Here is a 27,198-nt window from a genome sequence, read left to right on the forward strand (position 1 = left end):
GTAAACCCTTTCTTAAATCAGGGGATCAAAATTGCACATTGTATACCAGGTGTGGTCTCACTAATACCCTGAATTACCCAAAAGTGTTCTTAATTTTCATGCCATTGTTTTAGTATTGACCTATTTAACTGTGGTCAATCATTGCATGTAGTCATATATTTCTCATTTCTATTTAAGTACCTTCAACTGGACAGTCCCATTCCTGAGTTGGTTGGCTGTTTTTATCCTTACTGTTGGCACAATAGTCCTTTGTTTCGTTCCTCTGAGATACATTCTTCTTGTCTGGGGTAGGTTAAACTTTCTTCACTTTGTTGTACACCTTTCATCAGCGTACTAATTGATATAATTCTTGCTACTGATTGTTTTGGAGTTGCCTATTAACTCGGATTTACTCTGGTAGTGTGGAACAACTCCCTATATTCACAAATAGCAAAGGTAATTATATGGATATTTATCCTTTAAATTACCTAATTGATGTAAAATGTACCAATATGTTCATTTTGTAATAACCAGGGGAAATTATGTGATTAACTTCTGCTTTGCTAACCCATCCAGGAAATTGCTTTCATTTAATACAGTTTATTCAAATGTTCCATAGTTTATTTTTGTTGAGAATTTTGCTTGGTATGATGTATCATTTATTCCCTGGTAGTATTACAGTATGTATTTGTGACATCATTTACTTCTTGTCTAGAGGTAATCCTTATTAATATTTTGTATATAACTGTATCAATCATGAAATATTTTTTAATTGGAGATTACACTGTATTTTCTAAAAGAAAAGAAATATTAGGCAAAACATAGTTTTGGAATTCTATTTAACTCTTTTAATGTTCCCATGCTGTCATAAGCTGCTCTACAATCCACAAACTTTGAAGTCTTATCATTCTAAACCAATTTTGCATACAATAAGTTCTCCTAAAAGCAAATTAAACAATTTGCTTGAGGAGATTCTTTTACTGATCAAGAGATGATTCGTGGTCCCATCACCAGGAGAACTCTGTGCTCTACATTGAAAAATGGTACTGGATTGTTAATATGCAGGTGAACATGCAAGGCCTCATCCAAAAGTCAGCAGCTTCAGGTAATGCAACATGCTGTTAGCATCTATCCAGTTTAAATCTATTCCTGTCCTGCTGAGAGAGGGGCCAGAGCACTACTGATGAACCAATGAGCCATGTAAACCAATGTCAATTATGGTTATGCTAAACTTCATAAACTGCTCCATTTCTTTTCTCTGTTTAATCATGGTTATCTCCTTAATATGAGCAAAAATTAATATATTTCCTCAGAAGTCATAAAGGGAGAATTTTTAGCTTTGTTTGTGGCAAGAAGTATCCACATGGGTTCTTTAAGTGAAATGAGATTAGAATGAAGGGAGTTACTGTAACAGAATGCATATATCTAATTCATTTCTCATTTAAAGCCTTATGTTCTTATTTTTCTTTTAATAATATAACTCTTTGTGTAGTGTCATCACTAACTGTAAATAGCAATTCAAACATAATAATTTTAAGCAAGCAATTTCTAATATTAATGTGGATGTAGGAATTTAAAATGTGTAAAGTGACAGCAAGTCCATACCGTTATAAAATTCTAATATATTATAGATTGTAAAATATATATATACATAAAGTATTGAATTGCTTTGAGGAAAGTCATATATTTCTTAAATAATGAGAAATCAGAATTACACTTATCAAAGTATAAATTATGAATTTGAAAAATAATTATACTCAACTATGTATGTCAAAATTACAGAAAAGCTAAACTTGTGAAAATGAAATAGCTGCCATCATATCTAAATTATTGCAACCTTGCCTGCTGCCATGGAGCAAATGTGAAACGGAGACAAATTTCTGTGCAGTCAGATTTGCAGAAGGTGTCCCACAGTACCTCAGGATTGATGGAATCCAAGACTTTAGTGAGGTCAAAGAAAGCCATGTGTAGTAGTCAATGCTGCACTCTGCATTTTTCTTGGAGTTATCACAAGAGTGAAGATCACATGATAGCATGTGATAGCGTGTGATCTTCCTAGGACAAAGCAGGATATTGCCTAGGATTGAGCATTTCGGTTAGAGGAGAGACTGGAGAGGCTATTTGGTATTGGTTTATTATTGTCACTTTGTACCAAGGTACAGTGAAAAACTTGTCTTGCATACCGATTGTACAGGTCAGTTCATTACACAGTGCAGTTACATTGAGTTAGTACAGAGTGCATTGGTGTAGTACAGGTAAAAACAATAACAGTACAGAGTAAAGTGTCACAGCTACAGATAAAGTGCAGTGCAATAAAGTGCAAGGTCACAACAAGGTAGATTGTGAGGTCATAGTCCATCTCATTGTATAAGGGAACCATTCAATAGTCTTATCACAGTGGGGTAGAAGCTGTCCTTAAGTCTGGTGGTACATGCCCTCAGGCTCCTGTATCTTCTACCCAATGGAAGAGGAGAGAAGATTGAATGTCCTGGGTGGGTGGGGTCTTTGATTATACTGGCTGCTTCGCCAAGACAACAAGAGGTAAAGACAGAGTCCAAGGAGGGGAGGCTGGTGTCTGTGATGCGCCGGGCTGTGTCCACAACTCTCTGCAGTTTCTTGCAGTCCTGGGCAGAGTAGTTGCCGGACCAAGCAGTGATACATCCAGATAGGATACTTTCTATGGTGCATCTGTAAAAGTTGGTGAGAGTCAAAGGGGACGATCCAAATTTCTTTAGCCTCCTGAGCAAGTAGAGGCGCTGGTGAGCTTTCTTGGCCGTGGCATCTATGTGATTTGACCAGGTCAGGCTGTTGGTGATGTTCACTCCCAGGAACTTGAAGCTCTCAACCCTCTCAACCTCAGCACCATTGATGTAGACAGGTGCATGTACACCGCCCCCTTTCCTGAAGTCAATGACCAGCTCTTTTGTTTTATTGATATTGAGGGAAAGGTTGTTGTCATGACACCATTCCACTAAGCTCTCTATCTCCTTCCTGTACTCCGCCTCATCACTATTTGAGATACGGCCTACAACAGTGGTATCATCTGCAAACTTGTAGATGGAGTTAGAGCAGAATCTGGCCACACAGTCGTGAGTGTATAGGGAGTAGAGTAGAGGGCTGAGGACACAGCCTTGTGGGGGCACCAGTGTTGAGAATAATCGTGCCAGAGGTATTGCTGCCTATCCTCACTGATTGTGGTCTGTTTGTTAGAAAGTCAAGGATCCAGTTACAGAGGGAGGTGTTGAGTCCTAGGTCTCGGAGTTTGGTGACAAGCTTGCTCGGAATTATTGTATTGAAGGCAGAGCTGTAGTCAATAAACAAAAGTCTAACGTATGTGCCTTTACTGTCCAGATGCTCCAACGCAGAGTGTAGGGCCAGGGAGATGGCATCCGCTGTAGATCTGTTTCAGCGATAGGCGAATTGCAGTGGGTCAAGATTGTCTGGGAGGCTGGAGTTGATGCATGCCATGACCAGCCTCTCAAAGCACTTCGTGATGGTGGATGTTAGAGCCACTGGTCGGTAGTCATTGAGGCATGTTACCTTGCTTTTCTTCGGTACTGGGATGATAGTGGTCTTCTTAAAACAGGTGGGAACCTGAGATTGAAGCAGGGAGAGGTTAAATATGTCCGCAAATACTTCTGCCAGCTGATCAGCACAAGATCTGAACACACGGCCAGGGACACCATCTGGGCCAGGTGCTTTCCTCGTGTTCACTCCCCGGAAGACTGATCTTACGTCCTCCATTGTCATCACAGGTTCAGCTGCATTGGAGGCTGACAGGGTGGATGGTGACAATCCACTTCCCTTCTGTTCAAAACGCACATAGAATGTGTTAAGTTCATCAGGAAGGGATGCGCTGTTGTTAACTATGCAGCCCGACTTCGTCTTGTATCCTGTTATGGCATGTAAGCCCTGCCGTAACTGACGACTGGTCAGGGACTCGATTTTGAGTCAGTATTGCCTCTTGGCAACCCTGATAGCTTTCCGAAGGTCATACCTCGATTTCTTGTACAGATCAGGATCCCCAGATTTGTGTGCAGCGGTCCTCTCCTTCAATAGGGAGTGGATCTCCTGGTTCATCCGTGGTTTTCTGTTTGGGAACACCCGGATTGTCTTCTTTGGTACACAGTCCTCCACACACTTGCTGATAAAGTCTGTGATGGTGGTGGCATACTCATCAGGGCTGGCAGCTGAGTCTTTGAACATGGACCAGTCCACTGTCTCAAAGTAGTCATGTAGGAGCTCATTTGCTTCCTCAGACCAGCACTGTACGAGTCTGTACCGGATCCTCCCGGTCTGTTCTCACTGGAGCAGAGTGGACATGATTGAGGTATATAAAATATTGAGGGGAATAAATAGAGTAGACTGCAGGAACCTTTTCCTCTTTATCAGAGGCTAATAAAACTGGAGGGTATAGATTTAGGGTAAGGGGTAAGATCTGAGGGGAATTTTTTTTAAGCAAAGAGTGGTGAGTACCTGGAATGCACTGCCTGAGAGTAGTGGAAGAGGAGTCACTGACAGTACTTAAGAAGGATCTGATGAGCATTTGGATCGTCTAGGCACTCAAGACTATAGGCCAAGTGCTGGAAGATGACATTAATACAGATAGGTTGGCATGGACTTGCTGGGCCAAACAGCCTGTTTCCATGCTGCATGAATCTGTCTCTATGTCCACTCTATCTTCAGATCGATGGAATCCACACTGTGATTGAGGGAGCAGCTATTTTGCCACTGGGAGGAGGCAAGCTTATGAGGATTCTAATAATGATTTTCCCTGTGGCAGATAGCAGGGAGAACTCACTGCAGCTACCACATTCAAAGATTTCATGATTTTGGCAACATGAGACCCCCTGGTATAACCTCCTCTGCAAAGATGTATGCAGTGAGACCATAGGTTTGTGACTCAAGTTCTTCTCTTGGTTTCAAGATTTCAGTTGGGATATTATATGCTTCCAAGGCCTAGTTGATTTTGAATTAGTATGAGGCCTTCTCAACTTCTTGCTGGTCAGGGGGGCAGCAAACCTAGCCTGAAAAGGTTGGTTGGGATGGAATCAATAAGTTTTACACAGAGAGTGGTGGGTGCATGGAACGCACTGCCAGCGGAGGTTGTGGGGGCAGATACATTAGAGACATTTAAGAGACTCTTAGACACATGAATGACAGAGAAATGGGGAGCTATGTGGGAGGGAAGGGTTAGATAGATCTTAGAGCAGGATAAAATGTTGGCACAACATTGTGGGCCGAAGGGCCTGTACTGTGCTGTAGTATTCTATGTTCTAATGCCTGTGTCAAGGTCAGAATTGAGGATGTTTTCCAGTGGCCAGTGACTACCTCTCTGTCCCTGATGAGTTCCCATCCGTTCCTGGCTCTCAGTGGGATGTGGCCTTGGATGTTTGGACCATATATGGGTACGTTCTTCATTGCTGTACAAGGCCATGTCATGGGTGCCAGTGAGTTGCTGAGCCTCGTGCGCTCTCTCTATCCACCATCCGTTTCATAGGTTATGGGCATTTTGCTGGACCTCTGCCATCAGTGGTATACTGGATTACCAATTCTGTCACCTGAATGCAGCTTTTTTTTGATGTCTTTTGACATGTTTGTGCCCAGTTACTTTCCACGTTTTAAGCATGTGGCTAAAGACAATGGAGTCAGAAAGAACAATAAATTAAACGGTTTTTGGCAGATACATATTAAATCTTTGGACGATGTTGCCTAGGAATTCAATGATGCTATTTTTTTTAGCATTATGCAATTGAAAACCATTTTATTTTCTGGAGTAAGATACAATAATAATCATGTTGTCTATCAATTCCTGGCACCTAATGGGAACTTCTCCACTGCCTAACAAGGGCTGATGTCATTCCCTGTGCAACAGTTCTTTGGAACGATCAGGAAGAAATTAAACCAAGATATTCCAGGATCAACCATCATGGAATACTCTAATCTTCTCACTGCACATTGGCTTCCCCTGTAAGAAGACAGGACAGTGCAGCACAGTACGGGCCCTTTGGCCCACGATGTTGTGCCAACCTACTCCATGGTCAATCTAACCCTTCCCTCCTACACAGCCCATAACCCTCCATTTTTCTTACATCCATGTACCTATCTAAGAGTATTTTAAGTGTTCCTATTGAATCAGCCTCTACCACCACCCCCACAGTGCGTTCCAGGTACCCACCACTCTCTGTGTAAAAAGCCCACCCCTGACATCTCCCCTAAATTTTCCTCCACTCACCTTAAATGGATGACCTCTGGTATTGGCCATTGCCACCCTGGGAAAAAGGTGCTGGCTGTCCACTCTTTCTCTGCCTCTCATAATTCTATACACCTCTATGAAGTCGCCCCTCACCCTCCGTTGCTCCAAAGAGAAAAGCCCTCGCTTACTTACAGACACGTTCTCTAATCCAGGCAGCATCCTGGTAAATCTCCTTTGTGCCCTCTCTAAACCTTCCTATAATGAGGCGACCAGAACTGAACACAATACTCTAAGTGTGGTAGTGCTTTTTAGGTTGAGTGCTTTTTTATAGGTGGAGAGTACAGTTGAGGTGGAGTTAAGTTCCTGACCCAGCAGCCAAATTTCTGGACCTTTGATCCAAAGATACGAGTTTCAAATGCATCGTGGCAGCTAGAAAATTTAATATTAGCGTAATTAAAAGAAATCTGGAATCTTAAAAAAGGGTGCCGGTAACTAGTGGATTCTGGTAAAAACCCATCTTTTTTTTACTTGCTCTTCAATTCAAGGGCAATTAGATACTGACAATTAGAAAGGCAAATAATAAGTTGGCCTTAATTATAAGAGGATTTAAGTACGGGGTAAAGTTGTCTTACTTCAATTATATAGAACCTTGCTCTGTCTGCTCCTGGGGTATTGTGTACGGTTTTAGTCTCCTTAAATAAAAGAGGATATACTTACATGGAGGGAATGCAGTGAAGATTAACTCGACTGGTTCCAGGAATGATGGGCTTTGTGTAGGAAGGGAGATTTGATAACACTAGCCCTTTATTATCTAGAGCTTGGATGAATGAGAGATCTCATTGAAAGAAAATTCTTACAGGGCTTGAATAGTCTGGGTGCAGGGATGATGTTTACCCTTACTGAGGGTTCTAGAAACAGGTGTCACAGTTTTAGTCTGACAGTCATCAAGATGGTTTGTGTCTGTGTTGTCTTCCCTTCTCAGTAACATTAGCTTCTTTCTCTTGTTCCCGCACTGTCTTATTGTGGTACATCTGCAGAAAAGAAACGTGGTCAGAGATGAGCATTATCAGTTTGAGTCTGTGTTGGAGGTTTGTGACTGTGTGAAGCCTCACAGGCATCAGAACAGCATTGCAGATGGTAAATCATTAGGTCCCTAACCTCAATATCTCCCACAGCAAAGGAACCTTGCCTCTGAGAAAGCTCTATTACCTACCCTTCAAAGAACGTGAACCTTAGGTGGAGTATTCCCCACCAATGGTCTATACTTTGTGGCAATTATGCTTCATTTTGTTTTGCAAGAGGAATGATTAGGTGGGGTAAGGCTAACAGTTTACATCTTGACCTGAATTTATTTCCACAGGGTAGTGTTCATTTAAGAGATTTATTACGCATGTTGATAACTATGGTGAGCGAGGGATCGGTGTACAATATATTAACTGCTATGGCACAGCATTATCATTCTGTGGTGAGTAAATTGCCAGAGTGCCAATGCCACCTCACTCCAGGTTGGACCAGTGGGATTACTGACAAGTCTGCTGTCATAGACACCCTGTGCTTCATAGTTCTGTTTGCAGCAGGAAGGCATGGCAAATTAAGTTTATATAATTAAGCACTTTTCTTTCCATGCACATGTCCTGCACCATTCAGCCACTATTCCAAATATAAGCACATCTGCTGCACCAGAAACCCCACAGGCTGATGCAAATTATTTTCTATTGGTATTAAGAAATAAATCCCCCTGAACATTTTTTAATATAGAACGTAGAACAGTACAGCACAGGAACAGGCCCTTTGGCCCACCATGTTGTACCGAAATAATTAAATTGATAAATTAAATGCCCAACTAAACTAATCCCTTCTGCCCACACAATGTCCATATCCCTGCATTTCCTGCGCACATCCATGTGCTGATCCTAGAGCCTCTTGAATGCCTCTATCATATTTGCCTCCACCACCACTCCTGGCAGTGCATTCCAGGCACCCACCACTCTCCGTATAAAAAAAACTTGCCCTGCACATCTCCTTTGAACTTACCCCCTATTACCTTAAATGCCTGCCCTCTGGTATTAGACATCTCAACCCTTGGAAAAAGATACTGGCTGCTTTCTCTATACCTCTCATAATCTTATAAATCTCTATCAGGTCTCCCCTCAGCCTCCGCCACTCCAGAGAACCCAAGTTTGTCCAACCTCTCCTTATAGCACTTGCCTAATCCAGGCAGCATCCTGGTAAGCCTCTTCTGCACTCTCTCTAAAGCCTCCACATCCTTCCCATAATGGGGCGACCAGAATTGAATGCAATACTCCAGATGCAGCCGAACTAGTTTTATAAAGCTGCAACATAACTTCCTGACTCTTGAACTCAATTCCTTGACTAATAAAGGCAAGCATGCCATACACCTTCTTTACCACCATATCAACCTGTGTAGCCACTTTCAGGAAGCTATGGACTTGGACCCCAAGATCCCTCTGCACATCAACACTGTTAAGGGTCCTGCCATTAACAGTGTACTGTCCCTTTACATTTGATCTCCCAAAGTGCAACACTTCACATTTGGATGGATTAAACATCTGCCATTTCTCTGTCCATATCTGCAACTTATCTATATTCCACTGTATCCTTTGGCAGTCTTCTACACTATCCACAACAGCACCAATTTTGTATTGTCTGCAAACTTGCTAAGCCACCATTTGTGTTTTCAACCAGGTCATTTAGATATATCACAAACATCCTCTAGCTAGAACACTACTAGTCACAGACCTCACAAATATCCAGACGATGGATAAGTCCCATCGACCACTACCCTCAGTCTTCTATGAGCAAGCCAATTCTGAATCTAAATGGCCAATTCTCCGTTGATCCCATGCATGTTAATCTTCTGGATGAGCCTCCCATGAGGGACCTTGTCAAATGCCTTACTAAAATCCATGGAGACAACGTCCACAGCTCTACCTTCATCAAGCACCTTCATCACCTCCTCAAAAAAATCAAGTGAATAAGTTGCGACTTGCCCTGCACAAAGCCATACTGACTGTTCCAAATTAGGCCATGGTTTTCCAAATGCTCATAAATCCTCTCCCTGTGAATCCCTTCCAGTAACTTCCCTACCACTGACGTGAGACTCACCAGTCTTATAGTTACCAGGATTATCCCCAGTTCCCTTCTTGAATATTGGAACAACATTAGCTACTTGCCAGTCCTTCGAGACCTCACCAGTGGCTAGGGAGGACAAGAAAATATCGGTCAAGGCCCCAGCAATCTCATCTCTTGCCCCTCTCAATAACCTGGGGTACACAGTGTATAGGAAGGATAGGCGGGTAGGCAGAGGGGGAGGTGTGGCCATGATGGTTAGTAGCGATATAAAATCAATAGAAAGGAAGGACATTGGGTCAGAGGAGGTGGAATCCTCATGGGTGGAGCTAAGAAATAGCAAGGGTAAAAGGACAATAGTAGCAGTCATATATAGGCCCCCTAATAGCAGTCAGGAAGTGGACCATAAGTTGCAGTTAGAGATAGAAAAAGCATGCCAGAGTGACAATGTGAAGATAATTATGGGGGATCTTAACATGAAGGTGGACTGGGAAATCCAGCAAGGTGGTAGAACTCAGGAGAGTGAGTTTGTGGAATGTCTAAGGGATGTTTTTCTGGAGCAACTTGTTGATGAGCCCACCAGGGGATCAGCTGTTTTGGATTGGGTGCTGTGTAATGAACTGGAGGTGATTAGGGAACTAACGGTAAAGGAATCACTGGGAACCAGTGGTCACAATATGATTGAGTTCAGTTTCAAGTTTGAGAAGAAGCTGATAACTGGTGTATCAATATTTCAGTGGAACAAAGGAAATTACAATGGTATGAGAGAAGAGTTGGCCCAAATTGATTGGAAGGGTAAGCTAGCTGGAGGGATGGTGGAGGAGAAATGGAAGGAATTTCTACAGGAAATAAGGAAAATGCAGGATAGATATATTCCAAGAAAAAAGGTTTTGAATAGAAAAAAGGCACAAATGTGGATAACGAGAGAGGTGAAGGCTAAAATAAAAGCAAAAGGGGTGGCGTACAAAGAAGCAAAAATTAGTGGGAAAACAGAAGACTGGGAAGCTTTTAAAAACCTGCAGAGAGAAACTAAGAAGGTCATTAGGAAAGAAAAGATGAATTATGAAACGAAGTTGGCGGATAACATTCGAAAGGATACTAAGAGTTTTTTTTAAAATATATAAGGAGTAAAAGAGGGACACGGGTTGATATAGGACCAATTGATAACGGTGCAGGAGATATTATAATGGACGACAGAGAGATGGCAGAGGAATTGAATGAATATTTTACGTCGGTCTTCACTGTGGAGGACATCAGCAATGTGCCGGTTAGTCAGGAGTCTCACGAAATGGAACTGAGTTCAGTTAAGATTACTAGGGAGAAGGTGCTAGGAAAACTAAATGGGCTAAAGACTGATAAGTCTCCCGGACCGGATGAGGTACATCCCCGGGTTCTGAAGGAGGTGGCTTTAGAGATTGCGAAGGCATTGGTGATAATTTTCCAGGAATCGATAGATTCCGGCATGGTTCCGGAGGACTGGAGGGTCGCAAATGTAGTTCCGCTGTATAAGAAAGGAGGGAGGCAGTATAAAGGAAATTACAGACCTATTACTCTGATGTCAGTGGTGGGAAAGTTACTGGAATCTATCCTCAAGGATGGGGTTATGGAATACCTAGAGGCGCAAGGCAAGATAGGTCCTAGCCAACATGGTTTTGTGAAGGGAAGATCCTGTCTGACCAACCTCTTGGAGTTTTTTGAAGAAATCACAGGTAGCGTGGATAAGGGAGAGGCAGTAGATGTTGTGTATTTAGACTTTCAAAAGGCCTTCGATAAGGTGTCTCATAAGAGACTGATTAATAAGATGAGAGGTTATGGAATTACGGGTAGGATAACAGAATGGGTGGAGCATTGGCTGGTTGGCAGGAAGCAAAAGGTGGAAATAAACAGATCTAGTTCTGGTTGGCTACCGGTTACTAGTGGTGTGCCGCAGGGGTCGGTGTTGGGGCTGCTCCTTTTTACCTTGTACATTAACGATTTGGATGATGGAATAAATGGTTTTGTGGCTAAGTTTGCGGATGACACCAAGATAGGTGGAGGAGTAGGGAGTATTGAGGAGATAGGAAGGTTGCAGAGAGACCTAGACAGTTTAGGAGAATGGGCAAAGAAATGGCAGATGAGATTCAATGTTGAGAAATGTGCAGTTGTACACTTTGGAAACAGAAATAAGGAGGCAGATTATTATCTAGAAGGAGAGAAAATTCAAAGTATGGACGTACAAAGGGACTTGGGGGTACTCGTGCAGGATACCTTAAAGGTTAACCACCAGGTTGGATCAGTGGTAAAGAAAGCAAATGCTATGTTGCCATTCATTTCGAGAGGTATAGTGTATAAAAGTAAGGAAGTGTTGATGAGGCTCTACGGGGCACTAGTGAGGCCTCATTTGGAATACTGTGCGCAGTTTTGGGCCCCACATCTTAGGAAGGATGTGCTGACGTTGGAGAGGGTTCAGAGGAGATTTACGAGGATGATTCCAGGAATGAAAGGGCTTACGTATGATGAGCGTTTGTCGGCTCTTGGACTCTACTTACTAGAGTACAGAAGAATGAGAGGGGACCTCATAGCGACATGTAGAATGTTGATAAGAAAGGACAGAGTAGATGTGGCTAGGCTGTTTTCCCTGGTGGGTGAGTCCAGGACCAGAGGGCACAATCTTAGAATTAGAGGGTACAGTTTCAAAACAGAGATGAGAAATTTCTTTAGCCAGAGGGTGGTGAATTTGTGGAACTCCTTGCCACGTACAGCAGTGGAGGCCAGATCAGTGGGGGCGTTCAAGGAAGAGATAGATAGATATCTAAATAGTAGGGGTATCAAGGGATATGGGGATAAGGCCGGAAATTGGGATTAGAATAGTTTTTTTTTTCTTCCCCCCCCCCCCCCCATTTCTTTTTTTCCCTTTTCCTTGGAGCAGACTTGATGGGCCGAATGGCCTGCTTCTGCTCCTTTGTCTTGTGATCTTGTGATTCCATCAGGCCCTGGGGACTTATCCACCTTAATATTCTTTAAGAGACCCAACACTACCTCCTTCTGTACCTTGAAATGTCCTAGCATATTAGCATGCTCCACACTGATCTTCCTATCGTCCACGTCCTTCATCCTTGGTAAATGCTGATGCAAACTACTCATTTTGGACCTCTCCCACATCCTCTGTCTCCAAGCACATGTTCCCTTCTTTATCCTTGAATGGTCTTACCCACTCCCTAGTTTATCCTCTTGCTCTTGATGTATGTACAGAATGCTTTGGAATTCTCTTTAATCCTACTTATTAAGGAATTTTCATGGCCCCTCCTGGCTTTCCTAATTCCCTTCCTGAGATCTTTTCTGGCTTCTTTATAATACTCAAGGGCTCTGTTTGATTTTAGCTTCCTAAACCTTACATATGCTTCCTTTTTCTTCTTGACTAAATTCACCACCTCTCCCATCATCCAAGATTTCCTTACCTTGCCATCCCTCTTACTGGAACATTCTTGTCCTGTACCGTGTGCAGTTGGTCTTTAAACACCCTCCACATGTCAGATGTGGACTTGCCCAAAAACAGCCATTCCCAATTAACTCTCCCTAGTTCTTGCCTAATACTCTTGTAATTTGCCCTGCTTCAATGTAATACTTTCCCGCAAGGTCCATACTTATCTATTTCTATCTTAAAACTTAGGGAATTGTGGTCATTTTTCCACTGGAAGGTCAGTCACCTGGCCGGGGTCATTACCCAACATCAGGTCCATTACGGATCCTCCTCTTGTTGGACTATCTACATACTGATTTAAGAAACCCTCCTGGATGCACCTAACAAATTCTGCCCCATCTAAACCTCTTGCACTAAGGGTCTCAGTCTATATTAGGGAAGTTGAAGTCACCCACTGCAACAATCCTGCTGTTTTTACACCTTTCCTAATCTGCCTGCATACCTATTCTGCAATGTCCCAGTGGATGTTGGGGGGGGGGGGGTGGTGGGGGACAGGGTGGTCTGCAGTATCATCCCACCAGAGTGATTGCACATTTCTCATTTTTGAGTTCTACCCATGGTGACAGTGGATGAGTCCCCTCTGCGTGCAGCTCTGATATTGTCCCTGATTAATAGTGCAACTCCTCCCCCCCTGCCCTTTTCCCTCCTTCTCTATCTTTCCTAAAATATCGAAACCCTGGAACATTAAGCATCCATTCCTGTCCCTCTCTCAACCAAGTCTCTGTACGGCCACAACAGCATAGTTCCGTGTACTGATCCATGCTCTAAGTGCATCACCCTTGCCCATAATGCTCCTAGCATTAATACACACACACTTCAAACTGTCCGTCCCATCGTGTCTATTACCTTGCCTGTTCTTACTGGTCATGACATCTACCTTCCTCTCAATCCCTCCACTTTCTGACCTGCTGCTCTGGTTCCCATCCCCCTGCCAAACTAGTTTAAACCAATTATTTCAAGTTGTGTTAAACATACTTATTCTATGATGGGAGAAACTGTGAGTTGGACAACTTCTGATAATTTGCCCAAGTACATTCCACATGTGGAGGTCTGGATGATAAATGTTGGCAAGTCATTTGTCCTTGGATGATTCAATCCTGTTTTAAACGAAATGCTAGGCAAGTACACTTTCCAGAAAGGATCGCTGATTAGACAGAATAATTTACTGGATCTTTGTTTTACTAATACATCACAATGGTAACATTATTTGAGACAACAAAAAAACTCTAAAATTTACCTTTCAATAATAATTACTGGAGACTGATTAATTATTCAAATATTATATTACAATAACTTTGATACATTGAAACATTAGTAGGGCACAGGTTCATCAAATTGTATAAAAAGCACTGTGTCTTAATACTTGGCTGTATAGGTTTTGCCTGTAGTTATGTTTAGCAGCTTTCATCCACTGTGCTGCCTAGCCCTGCAGTTATGTAAAAATTTAAATTTCCCCATCTTTTAACAGTAAATTAATTTGAAGTGAGACTTGTCTTATCATGTGCTTTCCTTGGTTACAATTACAGTCGGAAATTAAAGTTACATATGAGGAGGAAGGTAAAGCTGGGAATGTGTGAAAGAAACAGGACTGTACAAGCTTTGATCAGTAAATGAAATGCAGAAGCTATGCAATGATTCTCAGGAACTGTTAATAGCTATCACAGGGAAAGCATGGTAATTGGACTCATTACTTTTTACAAATTGTTCATTTTCTGGTCGCTGAGTAAATTAATATTGATGCAAGGGACTAAAGTTAAGTGCTCCTAACAGATGTATGTTTTGCATCGAACTATTTCAGTAACTGCATTATTTTGCTTGATGGTCTCAGTACATTTTCTGTCAGCTTTACAAGTGAAGATACAAATAGAGCAGCGATATGCTTTCATTAGTTTTCATTCTCAAAGAAATCTATGTGTAGACTGAGTTACGAGAAATGCTACGAGGGATCAAGGGAAGGATATTCCTTATGTTTGATAACTCATTTTACATTTGGATAGATGAAAATCTAACAAAATTTTGAACCCTTCTCATACCACATCACAGAGAGATTTCACAAAGATGTCTGATATTGTACGTTGAGAATTAAGTTTGTAAACAGTTTGCTAAACACTAAATTTGGAGCTGGATTCTCTAATAACTATTGTTATTCATCCAGCATAATGCAGAATTAACCAAATATGCAATAAATCAAAGATTATATTGCCTGGACAACAATCATTAAGGGAATTTTTTTTAAAAATCATTGTACTCAGTTTATAAAAACTGTACAGAATACAGAATTCAATAGTCTTCATTACGCTGGTGAAGAATTCTAGTTAAAATGCAAAATATGAATAATACTTTATGACATAAACTGAATTATCATAAACTCTATTTTACAAAATGTATTTTTTTATATACAAATCTTTAGTTTATTTTTCACTTCTATTATTGTTTTGCTTATCTTCTTTTCCTCCATGCACCCCTCTTCACTGAATTTGCATTTTTGCTCAGTGCTTTCTATATTTTTATTTCTTCAAAAGCTTTCTTTGATTTTTACTAATCCCTGACATTGTCTCTTCTTTGTTTGTTGTTTTACTGTTCCAGCTCTGTCCTTTTTGATCTTCTGGCACCTTCCTGTAATTTCACGGTTCTCTCCTTCATTCATTAGTTATATGACACTGATGACAAAGTATGAGAAAGCGCTAAAGTCAGCAAAGGTTGTTAGTCTCCCAAATGGTTTTCTCATTTTAGGGCTCAGTTTCTAGCACAGTTTAAGTAGAGCAAAATTTTAGTAGGAGAAGAACAGGTACAATTCTGTATATTGAACTCAAAAGCACACTGTTTGGAATACCCTCAAATGTAGTGCTGTAGAGATCAGCTTTCTTTTTCAAAGGATCCCAAAACCCTACTGTGTAGTGTAGAATTTTAGCCATCTTTTAGAGCATATACTCCTTCACTGTTGCTTAGTTTCACCTGGCTTTCCTCAGTTAGGAAGCCTTACCGAATGGATAAATAAATTAATAAATACATTCCGTTTTATTTTTCAGATTTGAATAGTATATTCGGTGGGTATATATTTTCATGAACAAAAACACAACTATGGTGCTAATGCTTTTAATGTTTTTTCATTTCTATATATATCTACACAGTGGCCAAAAAATCATCTGTTGAACCTAAGATAGCATTAGGACCGAGTAGCCTCATGGATTTAAAAGCATGCAGAGCACACTTGTTCAAACTGTACAAAAGTATTTAAAGAATATATATTAATGGAATTAAATACCATCAAAGGTTGAACCATAAAATGCATGATTTAGTATTTGGTGAAAATTGTGGACTCTTGCAATGCTGAAAGAAATGAAAACAACATATTTCCAAAACAAGTGAAACCAATGAATTTTTTGGAACTATTGAATTAACTTGAAAACTAGTCAAAGTAGGAGCTCAACTTAAACAAAAATCGTAAAACCTGGTTCATTTTCCAACATTATGAAATTAGAATGATGCAGAATTTAATAAAAAAAACTTTGCTGTTCCAGTTCCCTGGAACTTTGCCATTTATAAGTGCAATACTAGAGCTATTATCTGGGTTAAGTTTAGATATACAAAGGAGGATGAGGGGCAGTCTGCCTGAAAGAGCTTTTGTGCCCTACAGTTAAAGTAGATTTACTGTATAGCTTCTATAGTTGATCATTTTCAGACACAGGCCACATTGGGCTCTCTATATAGAACAGGCCTCTGTAGGGCATTGTCTTTTTCGGCTTTTGATCTTCAGATGGCCTACTAAAGCCTAGCATTGCTCTTTAGAGAACTACTGTCATAATTCTGCACCAAAGTAAAAAAAAATTAAATTATTTTTTTAAAAGATTAATCCACAAAAGGGGTTAGCCTTTCTGAGCTTTAATAAGTTGAACTATTAAAATGTTACAAGATTTTCTGTTCCCTTAAGGAATAAAAGCCCCACAGGAAAAGTGGTCCAACCCTGAATAACAAGAGAAGTTAAAGATAGATAGTATTAGATTACAAGAGGTTTAGAATGTAGTCAAAATGTGCAGTAAATCTGGGATGAGATATTTGAATTCAGCAAAGGATGGCCAACAAGTTCATGAATAGAGTGAAAATAAAAGTGAGCTATCAAGTGACATAAGCACTGGGCAGTTAAGCTTAATGCACTACATAATTGTTAGAAAATTGCATACTGCCCCAAAAATCATACCATTGACTAGTTTCAGAGGATTGTGTGACTATATAGTGTTTAATGCATTAAATAGGATGGATTTCTGGACAGTAAAATATGTACAAGACTATAGTTGGCTGGTTGACCTTGGGTTCCACTAACTAATTCTGCTTGTAAATTTCATTAAGAACTCGAGCTAAATAGATATGGAAAGATCTGGAAGTGTTCAGCAAGGTTATTTGACAAATACTTGTGGACAGAAAACCAGATTTAACATTTCATTTCATTGATCTTTCTTCAGGAATATTCAAACTAAATATAGTTTTATGAAATTAATTCTGCTTATTTTGTAAATATTTAGTTTCTAATTTCTTTCAGTATTACATTGGAGACTAATTATAGCACACTGTGTTCATTGTGCACTGTTTTGCATTGGATAACATTTAAGACACCCAAATATTTAGTTGCTTTAATATATATTCCTCACATATTACTATACTCTGAATGATTTCATGTAGAATCTGCATTTTCTTTTACAATCTCATAATATAAAATGACAGGCAACAGAATGCATGCGGCTGTTTCTGAATTTTATCCATTAGCAGAGATAAATGAGTAAAACTTTTTTTCTTTAAGTTCTCAATGGAAATGCTGGAGTACTCAGCAGGTGAGAGAAGGAGATCATCAGAAAAGTACAAAAAGTTAAAAATCAAACGTTTTAAGTTGCAGAGAAAGGGGAGGGGTGGAGAGAACAAAAGGAATGATTGTGATAGGTTAATGACCAAGAGGAACAGAACCAGAAATAGTGGTGGTGCAGGCCAATAGAATTTGGTGAAGACTAATTGCAGCTAATCTGGAGGAGATATAAATAGAAGGAGATGAATAAGGACAGAAGAGAAAGGAAATAAACAATGCCGGAATTGTGAAATACAAAACACTGCAATTGCCAAAAATTTGAAATACAAGAGGATGATAGAAATGCTCAACAATGCAGTGTGTAAACCACTTTGACTAAGCAAAATAGAAATGAAAATCTGATGCTGCGTGCCCACATTCAGCCTTCATAATCATTCAAATACTTTAAGATTTTAACAGCAACATAAAGAGTAGAACTGAGAGCTTCCTGGAATCTTGAAGTTGTTATAGCTATCTTGACTGTGCATGAAGTTAACTTATTTAAACTTAAGGTTTGATTCAGGTGATTTCATGTACAAAGGCTACTTGGTTCAAAGAAAGAAAAAAAAAAATCACAATGTGCCTACTTTGCATGTAAAAATGGGCGTAGGGCTTTGATATTTTAAATTGAAATATGTTCCGCATGATAGATCAGAGGAGTATTGGATGGCATTTCATTTCACTTAATTTGAATTTGTATCTGGAATGTTTTAGGCTTCTTAAATATACAAGCTTTACCTGTTGTAAAATCACCTATGTGGAAATCTGGCACATTTATGGTTGATGACACTCTGCTAGTCATATCAAGCCATGAATGGCATAAATCACCCAGTGACTACTTAGTTTTAATTTGTCCATCCACTACCAATCCAACTGAGATTTCCACACCCCAACCCAACTCCCAATCCAGCCAGCCTACTATCCAGCTCCTGGCTTCTTGCTGTTCTTGTCTACGGAACAACAACAGGATAGTCACTTGCTCACCAGCAACATTTAAGTATTAGGTCAAGCTTAGCTAATTTTTCCATTGCTTGCATGTCTTGTGTGACATTTGCCTTTTAGGAATGAGATGACCATGTTCATTAACGAGTTCAGGTCAGTTGGATAGTCTCCTGGAATTCTGCACACATTACTCAAAGTTATGGTGCCAAGTAGCAGATGGAGAGCTGCTGGCTGTTAGCTTGTGGGGTAAGGGGAAATTGAGTAGCAGTGAAGACCAACAATGGACTTCTGTTTTCTCCACCTCAGACCTTCCACTCAATGACCATTCCATTGGCAATAGGTGATAAGTGCAATGTCATCCAATACTCCTCTTATCCATCAATGGAGTGACCCCATTTATTTCAAATGAACTTTGCTTATCCTCTGTACTGGATGCCTGTACTGGGGTATATTGAATTCCCAAGGAACTTTGCAGACCTTGGAATCCTGCTTCAGATAGCAAGGAAAAAGGTGCTTGATGTCATATTATCTGCCCTGCTGTGAGTTACAAAGTTTGTTGTATTTTCCATCTTCCCATTATCCAGTGAACTCTGTAAAACATTTGTGTTAACCAAAAATAGAAACAGTTGTGTTTACTAATTAGTTTCCTTTTCTAAAGCAACATTATAGGATCTGATAGTCATGTAAAGTACAACTGATTGCCTCAAATCTTGACTACAGAAAAACTGTGGTATGTCAGGATGTTCTGCTGACTGGTGAGTAGATCAAGCTTGCTGGTTGCCTGCCCATGATGACCCGGAGCAGGTTTCTGAGTGCAGCCTCTTCCAGGAAGCTATTTCCCAGCTGATCAGTAGGCCCAGTTCAGTGCAAGTTCTTTTCTATCAAACCTGACGGGCCCCACCCTCCAGAACTGCTTTGGGAACCGCTTAAATCGAGTCCCAGGCCACACTGGCTGACAAAATTATCAATGAGATCAATTGTTCTTGAATTAAAAATTCTATTAAAACCTAAGATATTTCATTTTTTTTGATAAAAACCTGAAAAATTAAAACATAAAGACATTAGAAAACAATATATTTAATTTTTAAAATAAGGAAATTACATAGTCTCCAAAGTCTTTTTTCTTATTAAACTGCATGGGCCTTCTAGACTTGCACCAGATTAATTTGGCACAGGCTAAGCAGGTAATCTACAGAAGTTTGTGCTCCCTGCGGAAATTCCCGAGTTCAGAAGCAGAGCACAGTTGTCCCCTGAATAGCAATCAGCTGAGTGGAAGTTCAGGACTCCCACCTTCATTAAGGAATCCCAAACCACTGTACAATTACATGGGCAAAAGCCAACAGTTTTAAGCAGATCTGCTGGCTTTTAAACAAAATCCAGGATTCTCTTCTCCAGTGATGATGAATTTCAAGATACAAAAGAAATGAAGTAGGATATGGCAGCAAAACATACTAGAACTTTGGTGTCACAGCTTCCATGAAGTTAAGTACAAATTATATCTTAAGGCAAGTTAAAATCAGAAGATTGGGACACGATCCATTAATGCAAAATTGCAATATGAAATCATGTTTGAGGACTGTCAATACTTTTGCTAATTTCACAGGTATAAGTAGTCCCTATCCATTGTTTGCAATTCATCACATTAACAATCTAACAGTTGAGAAAAAATTTACCCAAGTTCCTTTCTTTAATTTTTTTTATATAGGTATCCACAAATTCACAAAGAAACTTCGCAATCCGTATCTCATTGATAACAATGAACTGCTTGACTTTCTCTCCAGAGTACATTCCGATGTACAAGTGGTAAGTACCTTTGTATCCATTTGAGTAACAGATGAACTATGATTTGGTGACATCATAGTTAAATGTAACTGAAATTCTTGAGTCTCAGAGGGCAAAATCTAGACAGACAAGGGGAATGGTGTGGGTGGGCAAATTCATCACACCCCTTCTGATTAAACTCCTAATAGGATGATAACTATGCTAGTTTATGTTCTGTTCCATCATGACAAAATGAGAATATTGGTGAAATAGTATCAGTTCTGACTTCAATGTGTTCAGGTACTAAAACAAAGTCTTAATTTTCAATTATACAATCCTGAAGATTTGTGCAGGTTTTTAGCTGTTACAACAGTATGACAGAGTGTAAACTTGCTAATTCCAAACAAGTAACAAGTCAGCATAAATAATGGAGCTTAAACCATAGAACAATACGACACAATACAGGCCCTTCGGCCCACTATGTTGTGCCGCCCTTCAAACCACACCTAAGACTATCTAACCCCTTCCTCCCACATATCCCTCTAACTTAAGTTCCTCCATATGCTTATCTAACAATCTCTTGAACTTGTCCAATGTATCAGCCTCCACCACCACGCCGGGCAGCGCATTCCATGCACCAACCACTCTCTGGGTGAAAAACCTCCCTCTGATATCACCCTTGAACTTCCCACCCAATACCTTAAAGCCATGTCCTCTTGTTTTGAGCATTGGCGCCCTGGGAAAGAGGCGCTGGTTGTCCACTCTATCTATTCCTCTCAATATCTTGTATACCTCTATCATGTCTCCCCTCATCCTCCTTCTCTCCAATGAGAACATCCCTAGCTCCTTTAGTCTCTGCTCATAATCCATACTCTCTAATCCAGGCAGCATCCTGGTAAATCTCCTCTGCACCCTTTCCAATGCCTCCACATCCTTCCTATAACGGGGCAACCAGAACTGGACACAGTACTACTCTAAGTGTGGCCTAAACAGTTTTGTAAAGCTGCATCATCACTTCGCAGCTCTTAAATTCGATCCCCCGATTTATGAAAGCTAACATCCCATAAGCTTTCTTAACTACCCTATCCACCTGCGAGGCAACTTTCAGTGATCTGTGGATATGAACACCCAGATCCCTCTGCTCCTCTACACTGCCCAGAATCCTGCCATTTACCTTGTACTCCACCTTGGAGTTTGACCTTCCAAAGTGTACTACCTCACACTTCTCTGGATTGAACTCCATCTGCCACTTGTCAGCCCAGCTCTGCATCCTATCAATATCCGTCTGCAAGCTTCTACAGCCCTCCACACTATCCACAACACCACCGATCTTTGTGTCATCTGCAAACTTGCTAACCCATCCTTCCACCCCCTCATCTAAGTTGTTAATAAATATCACAAAAAGTAGAGGTCCCAGAACCGATCCCTGCGGGACACCACTAGTCACAGCCCTCCAATCCGAATGCACTCCCTCCACCACAACCCTCTGCTTTCTACAGGCAAGCCAATTTTGAATCCACATGGCCAAGCTTCCCCGGATCCCTTGGCCTCTGACCTTCTGAAGAAGCCTACCATGCGGAACCTTGTCAAACGCCTTACTAAAATCCATGTAGACCACATCCACTGCACTACCCTCATCAATCTTCCTGGTCACCTCCTCAAAGAACCCTATCAGGCTTGTGTGGCAAGATTTTCCCTTCACAAAGCCATGCTGGCTGTCCCTAATCTGTCCATGTTTCTCCAAATGCTCATAGATCCTATCTAGAATCCTTTCCAATAGCTTACCCACCACAGATGTAAGGCTCACCAGTCTGTAATTCCCTGGACTATCCCTACTACCTTTTTTGAATAAGGGGACAATATTTGCCACCCTCCAATCCTCCAGTACCATCCATTGACAACAAGGACTCAAAGATCCTAACCAACGGTTCAGCCTCACAAAACAGCCTGGGGAATATTCCGTCAGGCCCCGGGGACTTATCTGTCCCAATACTTTCTAACAACTCCAACACATCTTCTCTCTTAATATCTACATACTCTAGAACATTACCCTCACCTACACTGTTCTCAGCATCATCAAGACCCCTCTCCTTGGTGAATACTGAAGAGAAGTATTCATTGAGAACCTCACCCACTTCCACAGCTTCCGGGCACATCCTCCCACCTTTGTCTTTAATCAGACCTACCTTTACTCTAGCCATCCTTCTGCTCTTTACGTACGAGAAAAAAACCTTGGGATTCTCCTTACCCCTACTCGCCAAAGCCTTTTCATGTCCCCTTCTCGCTCTCCTCAGCCCTTTCTTAAGCTCCTTCCTTGCTACTCTGTATTCCTCATGGGCCCTGTCCTATCCTTGCTGCTTACACCTTATGTATGCTGCCCTCTTCTTCCTAACTAGCAGTTCCCCCTCTCTCGTCACCAATGGTTTCTTCACCCTATCATTCCTTCTCTACCTCACCGGGACAAATTTATCCCTAATATCCTGCAAAAGATCCCTGAACATCGACCACATCTCCATGGTACATTTCCCTTCAAAAATGTCACCCCAATTTACACTCCCAAGTTCTCGCCTTATAGCCTCATAATTCGCCTTCCCCCAATTAAATATCTTTCTGTCCTCTTTGCTCTTATCCCTGTCCATGACAATTCTAAAGGTTATGGAGCAATGGTCACTGTCCCCGAAATGTTCACCCACCAATAGATCTGTCACCTGACCCGGTTCATTACCTAAAACTAGATCTAATATGGCATTCCCTCTAGTCGGCCTGTCAACATACCAGGAATCCGTCCTGGACACACCTAACAAACTGCGCCCCGTCTAAACCTTTGGCACTAAGTAGGTGCCAATCAATATTCAGATAGGTGAAGTCTCCCATTATAATAACCCTGTTATTTTCGCATCTCTCCAAAAACTGCCTCCCAATCTGCTCCTCAGTATCCCTACTGCTACCAGGGGGCCTATAGAATACTCCCAGGAGGGTAATTGCCCCTTTCTTATTCCTAACTTCCACCGATATTGACTCTAGAGAGGATCCTTCTACATTATCTACCCTTTCTGCAGCTGTAACTATATCTCTGACCAGTATTGCCACCCCTCCTCCTCTTCTCCCCCCCTCCCTATCCCTTTTAAAACACTGAAAACCAGGAATATTCAATATCCACTCCTGCTCCGATGTCAGCCATGTCTCTGTAATAGCCACAATATCATAGTCCCATGTACTTATCCAAGCTCTCAGTTCATCACCCTTATTCCTGATGCTTCTCGCATTCAAATAAATACACTTTAGCCCATCCATCTTACTACTTTTGTAGCTTTTTATCCAAGGACTGAGCACCCTGAGTATAGAGCACTGATTTGAGAAATCTTGGACCAATAGTGCTCTATTTTCTTTCATGAATTTGTGTGTTCTGAATGATTTTCCAGCCAGGCATTCCTACAAACACCATTTTACAACTCAACATTTTATTTTCAATGACTATGATATATATTAAAATGGGAAAATAACTTTGCCAGAGTTATTGCCATGATCCCAGAGACTCCTCACCAAAGTAAGCTATTTTAGTTAGAATGGCAATTCATTCCAAACAAACATAACATTTCAGTAAGAGTTCTCATGATTGATCAGAAATCTATCACATGACTCTGATTTTAAAATACCTTGACTTAAACGGGATGAGATTAAAAAAAAACAAAAGCTTTACATGACAATCAGGGTCTGTTTAGTTGTGGCTATTCAGATTGGTGTATTAAGCCAGTAAAATATCTTTGAGAAAATCTAAAGAATTCTAGATATGACTTTAAGTGATAAAATTCAAAATCACAATCTTTTCTTTATAATATTCCTGCTAGTGAAGGCATAATGAAATGTGGGGAGGATAGCAAATGAGTTCAAGGATAAACATAAATAGGTTGATGGAATTGGCAGATAAATGGTGAATGGAATTTAATGCTGAGTGAAAAAAAAATTAAGTGTTACATTTTGAGAGGAAGAATGAGAAGAGACAATATAAACTAGAGGGGATAATTCTACAAGGAGTTCAAGAACAGAGAGAGGGTCGAATGGATGTGTGCATTGTTTGTTGAAAGAGGCAGTGCAAATTGCAATATTGGTTAAGGCGGCACACAGGATCTTGGGCTTTATTTAGTATTCAGTACAAGAGCAAAGAAGTCATGATGAGTCTATAGATAATACCGGTTTGGTCACAGTGGGAGTATTGTGTCCATTTCTGAGCACCATGGTTTAGGAAGGATGTGAAGGCTTTGGAGAAGCTGCAGTAGAGATTTACCAAAATGATTCCAAAGATGAGGAACTATAGAAAGACCAGAGAAACTGGGATTGATCTCCTTCGAACGAAGGAGGTTACATGGGAATCTAATAGAATTATTTAAAATCAAAAGGTTATGGACAGAGTACCTGGAGAAAAGCTGCTACCATTGGCAGAGAAGTCAAGAACAAGGAGAAACAGAATGAAGATGATTGACAAAAGAACCAAAAGTGACTTTAAAATCAACCTTTTTTTAAATGTAGTGAGTGGCTAGGGTTTGGAATGCATTGCTGGGATAAAAGTCGAGGCACATTGAATTGTGATGTTCAAAAGAGAGAAGGATAAATAACTGAATTCCTGAAATATCTGAACTTGCAGGGCTCTGAGGAGAGGGAGCTGAAGTGGAACTAGCTGGATTGCTTTTACATAGTTGGTATAGAATCAATTGAATGACCTCCTTTCCATTCTGTGAGTCTGTATGCAACATAGGGTAGAATTTTGAGGACACTTGTACTGCTCATCATGAAGTGCAGAATGCTATAGGTAGATTTACATTTTAATTCTCACTTAATTTTAAAAGCAGGGAAATGTATCAGAAGTCCTAAAGATACATCAATAGTCCCTAAAGGCTGTATCCATTACACACAACATGAGTGATGAATGTAATTGCACTGTACATTTGTATTCATAAATTCACTTCATAAGGACTAGAATAAAAATGTCTTTATCACACGAAAGGAATATTCAACGTCAACAGTCCAGCTCCATTCTAGAAACTCTGAAAGACACTAATGGCACATCATGTGCACTCATAGGAATGGCATATAATAAAAAGTTTTAAGTTAAATGAAGAAATAACTATTTTTTCCAGAGCCATTATAGACATTAATCTTCCAGTCATGCTTAGAGATGACACAATTCCTTTTGAAGATCATGAAGATTACAAAAGTTATTTTAAAGCAATTTGCTGTTTATAAAAAAAAATTAAGTTCCTTGTTAACCCAACATGTGGATTGTAACATTAGAATGAATCTTCACATAATTAAATAAATACTTAGGCCTAGAAATTCTAGTGCACTCAGTTGAATGCACTAGATGGTGATTGCAAGTGTGCCAATGATCTTTTCAGACATCACTGTAAGCTTAGCACTGTAAAAGGCTACTGGAAGGGTGTTGCAGGCTGATTCTGAGACCTCAGAGGATTAAGAGGGCTAGTGGCCATAGATAGATCAATAACCCAGGGCTCTGGTTGTGTAGGTGAGAAGCAAAAGAAATCAGGAATTGGGAGGAGCATTTGCAAGCAAGATTGAAGTCAGGAAAGGGATGTGGTGGAGATCAGGGGAGTGGCCGGTTTGGCAGGTGGCCTGCAGAGAAGGGTGTGAGGATGAGAGGCACAATCAAGACCCAGGCACCAGCAGAGGGTTGAGGGCAAGATCAGAGAGTCAGAGCCTGGGCCTCAAAAATGGGCAGGAACAAAGGTGAGATTGGGGGGTGCGGGGTGGGGGGGGGGCGGGGGGCGGGGGGAGTGGGTGTTGGGTAAGTACCTGGACCTCAAAGAGGAAGACAGTAGGGCCTAAGGAAATGGGAGTTGGAAGCAAAATTGGAAAGGTTAAATTCAGAAAGGAGATTGGGAACACAATCCAATTTTAGATAACCTTCTTCCCCACTAGCCTTTTTCTCTCTCATCCTTACCCAGTTCCTCCTATACACCCACACCCCCCAGCTCCTGGTTACCTGGTTCCTTTCCCCTCCTCCAGCCATTCCATCTGCTCAAGACCACACTCCTCCCACTGGGTTCCCTCTCCTCACTGTTCCCATTTGCCCACCCCACCTCCCTTATTTGGTTCCACGCTCCACCTTACTTTCATATCAGATTCCGTCATCAGCAGCCCTTTGTTGCCTCCATCTATCATCTCCCAGTCTTTGTCACTATTTCCACCTTCCCCCCTCCAACTGTCCATCACCCCTCCTCACCTGGATCCACCTATTACTTGCCAGCTCTTGCTCCACCGCTTCCCCTCACCTCTTTATACTGGCTATGTCCCGTCTACTCTTTCAGTCCAAATGAAGGGTCTCGACCCGAAACATCAACCATCCATTTCCCTCCACAGATACTGCCTGATCTGACGAGTTCCTCCAGCATTTTGTTTTTTGCACGAGGAGGTTGGGAAGCTGGGGAGGTTAGTGCCATGTGTCAGGTTAAGGTTGTGGAAGGAAAGTGGTGGTAGTATCACCAAAAGATCAAAAGTATGGGACTTACCTACAGCTCGGATCCCATTGAGCGCAATTCATCCTTGTCTACACAAGATGATTGCAGTTAAGCACAGGATGCTATCATTACCTGCGCTATACAGTCTAGTTTCTCCCACAATTTGAATTTCCAGAATGATGAAAATTATCTGGAAATAGCTGTTATTGCATTTCATCTGGGAAAAACAATGCTATAATTGAGTTTCTAGGCATTGCTATTTTAAAAGTAGGAAATAAAAGATAGTGAGCATACAGTGTTACTAACAGTTTCATTACCTTAAATGTAAACAAAACTTATCCTTTTTCTGGGAAATTTTACAACATGTATCAGGTGGACTTTCATCCATTTTATACCTTGCCTTGAAGGGTCAGAGACATCTAATCACTTGTGTCAAGTGTATCGCAGCCAGGTCTGAGGATAT

The 27,198-nt window shown here is 40.9% G+C and overlaps 1 protein-coding gene across 4 annotated transcripts in view; it reads left to right on the forward strand.

The window, feature by feature from the left end:
- LOC127572741 (multiple C2 and transmembrane domain-containing protein 1-like) overlaps positions 1-27,198 on the forward strand; it is a 409,900-nt gene that overhangs the window by 379,205 nt on the left and 3,497 nt on the right. For all 4 annotated transcript variants that reach the window (XM_052020315.1, XM_052020317.1, XM_052020316.1 and 1 more), the window contains 2 exons: positions 178-287; positions 20,207-20,304. In XM_052020315.1, the coding sequence (XP_051876275.1) occupies positions 178-287; positions 20,207-20,304 (208 nt within the window). The remainder of the gene's footprint in view (positions 1-177; positions 288-20,206; positions 20,305-27,198) is intronic.

The sequence above is a fragment of the Pristis pectinata genome, chromosome 7 (genome assembly GCF_009764475.1).
Source record: "Pristis pectinata isolate sPriPec2 chromosome 7, sPriPec2.1.pri, whole genome shotgun sequence".
Classification (NCBI taxonomy): Eukaryota; Metazoa; Chordata; class Chondrichthyes; order Rhinopristiformes; family Pristidae; genus Pristis; species Pristis pectinata.